At 39.0% G+C, this 12,156-nt stretch overlaps 1 protein-coding gene across 1 annotated transcript in view; it reads left to right on the top strand.

Annotated features, from left to right (window-relative positions):
* Positions 1-12,156, top strand: part of NIPAL2 (NIPA like domain containing 2) — an 81,789-nt gene that overhangs the window by 54,354 nt on the left and 15,279 nt on the right. Inside the window, exons 5-6 of the mRNA XM_042923451.1 lie at positions 1,348-1,469; positions 8,055-8,151. Coding sequence (XP_042779385.1) covers positions 1,348-1,469; positions 8,055-8,151 — 219 coding nt within the window. The remainder of the gene's footprint in view (positions 1-1,347; positions 1,470-8,054; positions 8,152-12,156) is intronic.

Here is a 12,156-nt window from a genome sequence, read left to right as displayed (position 1 = left end):
CCTCCCTCCCACCTCCCATCAACCCTCAGTTTGTTCCCAGTTTTTAAGAGTCTCTTATGTTTTGGCTTCCTCCCTCTCTAACTTTTTTTTTCCCTTCCCCTACCCCATGGTCTTCTGTTAAGTTTCTCAGGATCCACATAAGAGTGAAAACATATGGTATCTGTCTTTCTCTGTATGGCTTATTTCACTTAGCATAACACTCTCCAGTTCCATCCATGTTGCTACAAAGGGCCATATTTCATTCTTTCTCATTGCCACGTAGTACTCCATTGTGTATGTAAACCACAATTTTTTTATCCATTCATCAGTTGATGGACATTTAGGCTCTTTCCATAATTTGGCTATTGTTGAGAGTGCTGCTATAAACATTGGGGTACAAGTGCCCCTATGCATCAGTATTCCTGTATCCCTTGGGTAAATTCCTAGCAGTGCTATTGCTGGATCATAGGGTAGGTCTATTTTTAATTTTTTGAGGAACCTCCACAGTTTTCCAGAGTGGCTGCACCAGAGTGGCATTCCCACCAACAGTGCAAGAGGGTTCCCGTTCTCCACATCCTCTCCAGCATCTATAGTCTCCTGATTTGTTCATTTTGGCCACTCTGACTGGCATGAGGTGGTATCTCAGTGTGGTTTTGATTTGTATTTCCCTGATGAGGTTTCCTCCATTATTTTAAGTAATGTGAAAGGCATGACAGTAACACATGGCTTACATAGGTTTATAATGTGATATTTTACTAAGTTACTCCTAGAATTCTAGATTCTAAATTGGATTAAATAAATCTTACAGCAAAGTCAGCATTCACCTTTGTCATTTCTGTTAAAAGGTCTCTAATAAATGGCAATGATTAAGGTGCTCTTTTACCAGAGTTTCAAAAATCACGTGTGTGTGTGTGTGTGTAAAAGCTGCAAAGATGAGTGAGTAGATCATCAGGTGTTGAACTTCCCCACTCTCTGGGCTCTGATGGATCTATCATTTTCTTAGTGGTCCGTGTGGAAACAAACAGCCAGCTTGGATGTGTTTTCATGTCTCCAAATGCACATGTTCTGATCTTTCCCATCTTTGGGGAAAGGTTTTCTGAGGAGGCAAGGATTCATCTGAAACAACAAGAAAAATCAGAAGTCATGCCCTACCCCATCCTTTCCCTGGCCCTTATCCCCCTTTTAAAGATAATGCTATCATGTGAATGCAGGATGCTATCTAGGGATGGTTTGATGAATTGTATTTTAACAGGGAGGGGCTGTAGGCATTTTTACAAGCAATACTCCGTCTATAGGTAATGTTTGCATTGACAAAAAGGCTTAAATATCCCTTTTCAACTTGGTTTGTCTTTTCAATTTTATTTAAAGGTATGACACTGGGATTTGCAGGAACCTATTTATTGGTGAACTTTGCTCCAAATAGAACTCAGTCTATCTCTGCAAGAACAGTACAGTATTACTTTGTTGGCTGGCAGTTCCTGATTTATGTGGTAAGAATTTTTACTATCCCATAAACTATATTATCTAGGCCACTTGTACCTACAGATGTTAGAGAATGAATATAATCTTTGCCTCTCAACATTAATATCTCATTAAACCATAAATAGATTTGACTAATACCAAAGTATTTGAAACACTAAATCAGCAATAGAGCACCCCCAGTTTCCCAAGTATCCTATTCTTGACCTGTCACTGGAACAATTTCCACAATATTTAATCCAACAAATTCCAAAGCAATGTGTTTTAGGACAACTCAAAGTAAAAACACAAACCCCAAAAACCTCTCTTCCCAGGTCAAAGGGAAATACCTGAAGACACATTTTAATTCATTGGCTTTAATTCAAGATAGATATTTTCTTCAAAAAAATGTTCATTGAGAACATGTACCAGATTGTCTGGGGAGAAGTAGACAGCAGAAGGATAATACTGAGAGATGTGTAAAAGAAAGAATGGAATGAGCTGATATAGAAATTTGAAGCCACTAACTGGGATACTTTATTTGATGTAGTGGCTGTACCCCGTGAGTATAGAGAGAACTTGCTTGTGGTGGTTGATGTGTAACTTGTTTCAGAAGTCAGTTTATATTGAAGAAAAAGCGTATTCCAGGAGGGGCAGGTGGTAAGAAGAAAACTGGGATAGACTACGTGACCTTTAACCGAGAACTATATTAGTAAAATAATTGTGAATTCAACAAGAAGAATCAAAGCACAGAGAATCATACATATTTAGCATCAGAAATGATTTTGAAAAGCTATCTGATCTAGTCCTCTGCCATTGAAATAGGTAAAATAGTATGACCCTACTTCATATACCTGTTATTCAAAACTGTGCCATTGGCATTTGCAGGGACATGTTTACTGGTGAACTTTGCTTTAAGTGTAACCCAGGATATTACAGTGGGAACTATATGATATTACATTATTATCTGGCAGTCCTTAATCTTTGTGACAGGAATTCTATATATCTCGCCATCTCTGATATATAATTCCGACCACCAGAACACAAATGCTTACAGGTGTTTTCTCTTTCTAATCTCCCTCTATACTGCTTTCTTTTACTTAAACAAAGATAATTAGGTTTCTCTGTTTTTGTTTTTGTTTTTGTTTTTAAATCCTCATCCATACACACTCTTCAATTAACTGTCCTATTTCCCTTCCACTCTACTCTCCCCTCTACTTTCCCAACTCCTATTCACTCCTCACTCTTTATCATCTGATAGATCCGTGCCCACCCCCCCTCAACAAATTGCCAAATGGAATTGCTTTTTTGGTCCTTCTGTTTTTTGAACCTTGTGTAGCATTTACTCATAACCCACCATCTTCTCCTTGAACCCCTCTCTTCCATGGCTTCCTCAATTTATTTTCCCGATTTCTCCTCTTCCTCTCTGACTAGGCCATCCAATACTCTTGGTGGGCACATCCTTCTCTCATGCCAACCACTCTTGATCTCTTCATGCTACATATTCTTCCAAGGTTTTCCAGTGTGATCTCATTGACAACCCCCATCATCCTTTAGAAAGACTTCTAAATCCAGTCTACATCTCTCTCCCAGGCGTCTTCTGAGCTGCAGTTCTGTGTTCTCATCTGTCCACTGATTGCTCATCCCTGTCTTGGACGTGTCATGGGTTCCTCGAATGTAACGTCTCAAAAATTGAACTCAGTGTCTTCTCTCCTGAACTCTCCTCCTTTTTATATTGGAAGGCTCCCCTTCCCCTGTACATCAGACTTTAGGATTGGACTGCCTAATTCAGATTAGCCTTCTTCAGGTCTGTCATTCTTTGTGTCTCTCCTCTGCCCCATTGTAACTTCCTGCTTGTCCAGCAGACCCAGCCCGTTAACAATCACAGATTTTATCAATCAAATCCATTTTCATGATAGCTGAGGCTTGAAGTCCTACCAACGTATTATTATTATTTGCCTACAGGCAAAACAGATTCTTCATCCAGTAAGAAAAGGGTCACCCAATCGGTGACCAGAAAATGAATAGCCCGAGTTGAATCCTTGGGAGATTAAATATGCAGCAAGATTTGATTTCCTGGAATAAGCAGCAGTGTTTGATGATGACGTGTCTTATATTATTTTAACACCAGAGAAAACATTTAAAAGAACGAAACTACTCTTTCTTAAACCTTCTATTTCCACAAAAGAAACTCTGACATTACTTGTATTTTGCCGTTTTCCAAAGTCAACTCTTAAATTCATTCATTCATTTATTCACTAGTTCATTCAACAGACTGGACATCCAGGGTATAGAGAAGAAGTCCTGTAACAGGAATTTTACAGCCCTGGGAGAGACCCATATTCCCATAAAATAATGAAAGTATATTTGAAAGTAAATGTCATCCAAAAATGTAACTAATTCCAGATATTATAAGGTAGCATAAAATAAATCTTTAATAAAGTCACATTTGAATAACACGATGGGGGAGCGCCTCTCATGGTCTGTGAGTTCGAAACTCGTGTCAGGCTCTGTGCTGACGGCCCAGAGCCTGGAGGCTGCTTCAGATTCTGTGTCTCCCTCCCTCTCTCTCTCTCTCTCTCTGCCCCTCCCCCTGTCACGCTCTGTCTCTGTCTCTGAAAACTGAATAAACCTTAAAAAAAATTTTTTTTGAATTAACACTATTGGCTTTAGACCCTAAAGGGAATATATCTACATTATCTTAGTTTGGAATTTAATCCATTTTATGTTACCTCTCTAAAGACTCTAGATGTTACCAATTACATGCTAAGCTCTTGAGCTGAAGTTTGGCTTAAATCTGACATCGATGTTTAAGTTTGGCTTAAACATCGAGGTAATTAATATTTAATCCTTAGAGATGGAGGTTTCCATGCTTTTTCTGCAAACCATGACTGCAGAGATCATAATTACAGCAATTAAGGCTATTCTTTGAAGGATCATTCATCTAGCTACTCTTGTATTACACTGAATAGAAATGCAGTACCTGAATTGCTTTTTAGGACTGATCAAATAACTACTAAAATGAATAAGAAAGCATTTTAGAGTCTGAATAAGCTGTACATTTCTCAAAAGAGGATTGTAAAATTGTATCCCAGGCTGGCTGACAGCATCTCCCAGTCTCGGGTGTTTACCGGCACCAGATGGATGTCCATGGAACGTCCATGTTCGTGTTACGTTTAAGGCTTGCGTGAAGTAGAAGCCTCAGAAACAAGGCCCAGGAGCCTGTATCTCTTTTGTCACATCATCCCATGGCCCGCCAGTACTCCTTACCACCAAAAACAGGGTGATGAGTGCCTTTAAATCTAATTAGATGAGAGAACCAATCCAGAAAAACCCAGTCAATTCAGAAAACTCATCCTGAAGATTCTGTTCTTCTGGAAGGACTTCAGATACCAGAACCTAAGTTAGCTTCCAATTACTTCCACAACGAATTGCCACAGACTTAGTGGCTTAAAGCAATACAGATTTATTATCTTAGAGTTTTAAAGGTCAGAAGTCCAACACGGGTCTCACTGGGCTAAAATCAAGGTATTGGCAGGGTTATATTCCTTGCCTGTGCCTCTGGAGGAGAATCCATTTCCTTGCCTTTTCCACCTTCTAGAGGCCACCAGCCTTCCTTGACGCTGTTCTTTCTCATGTTCCATCTCTCTCTGACCATGCCTGGAATGGTTCTCTGCTTTTTAGGACTCGTATGATTGCTTTGAGCCCTCTTGGATAATCCAGGATAATCTCCCCATCTCAAGGTCCATAGCCTTAATTGCATCTCCAAAGCCCCTCTGCCATGTAAAGTAACATACACACAAGTTACAGAGATTAGGACATGGGCGTCTTTGGGAGGCCATTATTCTGCCTACCAGACCTACGTCATTTAACCCCTCTGAGCCTTGGTTTCTTCATCTGTAAAATAGTGCCTGCTTCCTCAGGTTGTGAGGATTGAGTGAATTGGCACAGGCAGAGCGGGTGGTGAGCCTGCAGTTAAGTGCCGTTATTATTTCTGACCTCTGAGACAGCAATCAGCAAAGCAGCCTCTCCCTGGGTCTCAGCAACCTGTAGAAATCACAGCCGCTTTAACAGTGATATTTTCAGAGAGGGGGAGAAATGTTGCTAGGAAAAAAAATTAACATTAATTCATGCTGCTTGAATATTTTATTCCTGGGAGCTCCGTGACCTCTTGCCACAAGGCAGAATGGAGGGCAATGACAGCCATTCTGTGAGTCATAGGAGCTCGTGTTAACCACAGAGATGGAATTTGGAAGAGAAAGAAAGGAAAGAAAGAAAGAAAGAAAGAAAGTCATATTTGATATTTAGAACTGATAACTACCCTCATTTCTCCCTTCCCCCCAATTAATAATCCTCCCGCTAACAGATTTAGCTAAGACACTCTGTGCATTAATGCAGGCTGAGCCACCTTCTTTCCAGCAACAAATACAGTGGTCCCAAATGCTGCCGTGAGTTGTTTATGTCAGTGTGAGAAATGGAAGCCTGTGGTTGAGAGGGGAGTGAAGCCGACAGGGGTATTTCTGCTAACGATTGATGAGCTGCACAGAGGTGGGGACACCCAACCCATGTTGTGATGGCAGTTTGGGGGAAGACAAAGTGATAGGAGTTTAATAGCCTTTGTAGCATGGCTTGATTCAATTAAAGACCTGGCAAAAAGTCCTTTAAGAAAAAGTTAAAGTAATTGGTTTAATTTACCAGGAAAAAGCTGAGGGATGACTTAATCTTCCACATGAGATGAAAGGTTTTTAAATGAGGAAGATATGGTCTTGCTGCTTTCCATGCCCACAGAGGATTAAACAAAGAAAAAAGCAAACCTTGAACTGAAACAGTAGAGATTCATGTTGATTTAGAGATGGCTCCATAAGTAAAATATAGTCCTGAATGTACTGAAGTCCGTAACTCTAGTAATTTTTAAGGAAAAAATTAGTGGTGGTGTTTTTATGTCAGAAAAGTAAACATTCATATTTACGATTTCAGGCCAGGGATACTACCTCTTTGAAAAAAAATTACTTGCATCAGGCTATCTTAAGGACTTCAAAAAAGAAAAAAGTGAAAACAAAAATAAAACTGAGAACTCAAAGTTACATTAGAGTTTTCTTGTGGGCAGGAAAATTTTAGACATTCAGTCAATTAATATTTATTGAACACTCAGTTTATTAGACATTAAGTCTTGGTTTTTGGCAAGGTGTTCATAATAAATTTGAGGTGTAATTTATTCGTTAATTCCATAAATACTCATTGAGTAGCCGACTGTTCCCAGGCACTAAAGACAGTAGCAAACAGGACAGATAAAGTCCCTGTTCTCATAGAACTGATGTGCTAGTTGGGGAGACAGACAAGAAACATACAAATGCATGAACAGGAAATATTCTACACTCCACAGTAAATGAGGGGTGGCTCTGTTAGAGCAGTCAGAGAAGACATCTTGGAGGAAGTGATGTGTAAGCTGAGTGACTCCTTTGAGTGACTAGAGTGACTAGAAGGAGCCATTGTAGGGAGATCAGGGAAGGCGTATTCCAGGCAACTCCAACAGTTAGTGCAGTTAGTGCAAAGGCAAGAGCAATCTGAGCATTGCAGAGAACTGGCAGGGGGTGGGGGATCTGTGCCTGGCAGAGGTGGGCCATCCAGGATTTTATTCTTAATGTGATAGAAAACCATAGGAGATTTAAGCAGAGGAATGACTGGATATAATATATAATTCTATTACATGTATCATCCTGGATAAATCTCATAAACAATGCACAGTGGGGGAAAAAAGCAAGTAATCAAAACCAAGTATGATTCTGCATGTATAAAGTCCAGACATGTGCAAAAATAAACAAGGCGCTGTTGGGAGACACATGAAAGGTGGTAAACCGTAAAGAAAATGAAGAGTAAACACAGAATTCAGTGTGGTGGTTGCTGGGGAGAGCCGAGGAGGAGGGGGGTGCAATTGGGGTGGGGTGCACAGGAGACCTCAAAGTATGAGTAGGTTCTCTTTCTCTGGCTAGGTGCAGGGCACATGACTACTTGTCATATTATGTAAATACCTTATATGTGTATCATATACATTCTCTATGAATGACCTAGTTCATTATTCAAATTGTGCTTTTAAATGATTCCTCTGGCCGCTGAATGGCTGGGTTGTAGAGGCAAGAGTAGAATCCGAGATGAATTGGAAGCTGTTGCAGTGGTCAGAGAGAGGGCGGCGGGGAGTGATGGAAAGGAAGGAGTTGCTGGCTGGTGCAAAAGGTGTGTGGTGAGGCCATTCATTGCAGGGGTGAAGGCCCCATGAGGGATGGTGGGGAAGGAAGGCCTTCAGGAATTTACTGCCCGCATTTGTGTGCTATGCTATTAAATGTACGCGTGGAGATGTCTAGAAGATAGTTGGGTAAATGAGATCAGGGTTGCCGATCTCGGCATCGTTGGCATATAGGTGAGGTTAGAGCTCTGGGTCTGGATGGCTGAGGTTCCATATATTGTCCTCATATGTTTGTAATTGTCCTCAGGAACGCCAGGCACCCTCAATTCTCACAGGGGAACGAACTGTTGCAAAACCAGAAAGAGAAGTGTGGCATTCAGAAGGCTGTGTGTAAAATAATTTATACTCTACTCTTTTGCATCTTTTTCACTTCTAGATTTTCGAAATATTAATTTTCTGCACCCTCCTCTATTTCCATAAAAGAAAAGCAATGAAGCACATGGTGATCCTGCTAAGCCTGGTGGCACTTCTAGGTAAGAACGTACTGTTCTCTCATTCTCCAATCTAACCATGCTAAGTGAAAAAAGAGGTTTGAAGGAGAACACTTAAGCATTCTGTTCCTTTCTCATTGTTTCTACTTTTCAACTCTGATCTGCAGAAAGAAACCCAGGCTCAATCACGCAAACTGTATTTTGCACATCCATATCTACAAGTGGTGTCTGTTTAGTTCCTTTAAAAACATGTCAGCGTTTTTACTTCTGAGTAATTTTATTTGCTCTCTGACAATTGAAGGATTTTGTTTCTTAGGATGTAATTGGAAAATATTAAAAGAGGAACAAAAGAATGATCCCAATTGAAACTTTTTTATCAGGAATTACTTACCAAAATGTGGCTAATATGAAATGTAAATGTAAGCAGTATGATTTTCTTAAATACAACATTTCTTTCATTCATTGTTTGTCTACCCATTTCCTTTTTTTTCCCAGGATTTTAAAACTGATGGTTCTGTAAGCCCACTGTGTATTTTTAAATCTTCCCTTTCCCCCTCCTCTCACACACACACACACACACACACACACGTCTTCATATAAATCAACACTAGGAGCTCTCACTAATCACTTGGAAAATTGCCTTTTAAAAAGTTATTTATAATTCTTTTTTTTCCTCTTCCTTGCCAATAAAATGAACCATACGTCGTGTGTTGTTTGCTATGATTCTGTAGATTATACCTATACCACTGGGACAGGCAGCAACCTTCATGCTAAGGAGGGGCTGAGTTTCATTTGTCCATCTTCATTTCACAAACTAGTTCTCTCCTTTGAATTGGAAGATTTGTACTTGTGATAATTACTTGTAGAAATGAATTTATACCACAGTCAGGTATGCTGTTGATGAAAAGAATGGAAGAAGAACTTTACTGTTGTTTCTTTCCAAATTGCCAGATAGGGAGAACAAAAGCAAACAACTAAGAGATAAAATGCACATTATATAGGAAAATATTGAAAATAAAGGACATTTTAAATAGGAAAATAAGATAACAGAATTAAGATCATACATAGCAGTTTATGATCATAAATGTAAATAGGGTAAATTCACCTAATAATAAAGAAAGATTCCCATATTGGGCTTCAGAAAAATTCCCAAATTGATTTTGAAAAAAGATTCTGAAATTGGATTCATCCACAGTTCTCTGGTTTAGCTCCACAAGAGTTGTAGAAATGGTGACCTTTCTAACCGGCCCTTGCTGGTTGTGAAATACTCTGACTTCATACATAAATGTCATCTAAAACAAGTTAACTCAGACTGAAAGTAAAAGAAAGCAAAAGGGCATACTATTACTATCTAAGTTAAAATCCAGGCAGAAGCAAAGGCTCCTGGAGGCCCCATATTAGTATTTAGCTGCTCATCGTGGCAGAATTGAGGGTTGGGAGGGGGAGACACCAAGGCCAGGGGCCCTCAGGAGATTCAGGCAGCAGCTCTTTTGAAAACGATGTTAATAGAAATATGAGAGGAGTAGAAGACTTCTCTTAGTTCATGGAAGGTAGGTAGACAGAAAGATCTATAAGGACAGAAGAATGAGTCCTCAACGCTGCTCTAACGTTGAACTCTAAATCCTGAAAACAGACCATACACCTGCCTTCAAGTGCCTGTGTGACATTTACAGAAGTCAATTGTGTAATTGCCCACAAAGAAATCCTTGATAAATTCCAGGAAGTCGAAGTATGGACCACATTCTCAGATCACAGTGAAATAAAAACAGAAAATAATAACAAAAATAACAGAAACCAGTAAAACTGTAACATCTGGAAATGCTGACACTACTTTTAAACTGCAGCTGGGCCCAAGTAGAAACCAAGCTTTCATTGCAGCATATATTTTTAAATTATTATGAAAACACTTAATATTAAACCTGTAGTTTATGACTAATGCTGTATTCAGAAGGAAATTCATTACATTAAATGTAAGTCAAGCACTCAGCTCAAAACGGGAGGGAAAAAAACACTGAAATAAAGCTGAAGCAAGCAGAAAGGAGTGATTAATAAAGGTAAAAATTAATGAAATAGAGCACAGAAAAACAATGGATTGATAAATAAACCCAAGAATCTATTCTTAAAAGACGTTAAAATATATCCTTCATAAGACAAAAAAAAAAAAAGGAAAAATCTCAAATATACAAAATTAGAAATAAAAGCAACAACAAAGATGAAAATTTGATTAAATTGATTATTTTTTAAAGGAAAATAGATATGGAGGACATGGAAGAACGGTTTAAAAAGCTACATCCTGAAAAGAATCAGGCCTACATACTTGATTTTCTTTTTTTTTTATTATATGAAATTTATTGTCAAATTAGTTTCCATACAACACCCAGTGCTCATCCCAAAAGATGCCCTCGTCAATACCCATCACCCACCCTCCCCTCCCTCCCACCCCCCATCTTTACTTTCAACCTAGAAGGTTAAATCTTTAAGAAACAGATTCTGTTTTGTTGTTGTTGTTCACACTATTCGAGGACATAAGAAGAAAGCTTTCCCGTTTTGTTTACATAATGAGTATCAATACTGATCCCAAGTAGCACACAGTAAGAATACCCTGTACTAATTTCCCCACTCAATATTAATGTAAAAGTCTCAAAAAATTAGCAAGTAGAATCCAGAAAAAAAAAACCCAACATACTTCATGACCAAGTGGTCTTAATGAAGCCGGTTCTTTCTCTCTGTAACGCTTACAATTTATGCTTACATATCCTACTTACATATTTACATTCTGATATTGCTCATCTTCTCCACCTAATCAGTTCTGTGAGGACACAGCCATGTCTGTTCTAGTTATACTGTATGTAATTACCTAGAACTGAGGACAGTGAGCACAGAGAAAACATTTGAATTAACCAAATTAATTATGGGAATGAAAGCATGGTTCTTTAAGAAATCCATTGATATGAGGCGCCTGGGTGGCTCAGTCGGCTAGCGTCGGACTTCAGCTCAGGTCATGATCTCACCATCCGTGAGTTCAAGCCCCGCATCAGGCTCTGTGCTGACAGCTCAGAGCCTGGAGCCTGTTTCAGATTCTGGGTCTCCCTCTCTCTCTGACCCTCCCCTGTTCATGCTCCGTCTCTCTCTGTCTCAAAAATAAATACACATTAAAAAAAAAAAATCCATTGATATAGTTCATCATGTTAATGGCTCAAAAAGGGAAATATCATGTAAATATCCAGATGCTGAAAAGACATGTTAAAATTTAATATCCGTTCCTAATAAAGAATTTGAAATGTAATCAGAATAGAAAGATATCTGTGTTAAAAACATATTTCTCTCTTTTTAATAATTTTCACTTTATTGGGAAATTATTGACACATAGAGTGTATGTATTCAAGTACACCACGTGGTAATTTGATGCGCATATACATCACAGAATGATTACTGAGCTCATGATAATGAATGCATTTATCACCCCCTATAGTTAACATAGTGAACTGTGTGTGTGTGTGTGTGTGTGTGTGTGTGTGTGTGTGTGTAATGAGAATGCTTAAGATCTCTCAGCAACTCTGAAGTATACAATACTGCATTATTAACTGTAGTCCCCATGCTGTGTCTTAGATCCTCAGAATTTACTCTTCTTAAACTAAACATTTAGACCCTTTGACCTACATCACTCCCTTCCCCCTACTCCCTGCCCCTGACAACCACCATTCTAGTCTCTGTTTCTGTGAAATTGGAAAAATATATTTCTCTTAAACCAAAAGCTGAAGCCTACATGCTGGAGAAATAGCACAAGTGCTGTCATCATACTAAGAAATGAGGAAAAGATTGCCCACTCTTCCCTTGATACTTATCTGTGCTGGTTAGGCATCTTACAATGATCACTGATGACTTCTACAAGAAAAAATGATTATGGAAACCATGTAGCCGCTTTGAAAGATAGTTAGAGTGTCAAATTAAATGGAAAATGTAGCACACAACACGGTACCTACCTTCGTTGTGATTAAAAGCGCGCATGAAGCAGACGCTGGAGATGAGTGAGAGGTAACAGTAGTA

The sequence above is a fragment of the Panthera leo genome, chromosome F2, assembly GCF_018350215.1.
Source record: "Panthera leo isolate Ple1 chromosome F2, P.leo_Ple1_pat1.1, whole genome shotgun sequence".
Classification (NCBI taxonomy): domain Eukaryota; kingdom Metazoa; phylum Chordata; class Mammalia; order Carnivora; family Felidae; genus Panthera; species Panthera leo.
This window is presented reverse-complemented; position numbering and strand designations above follow the sequence as displayed.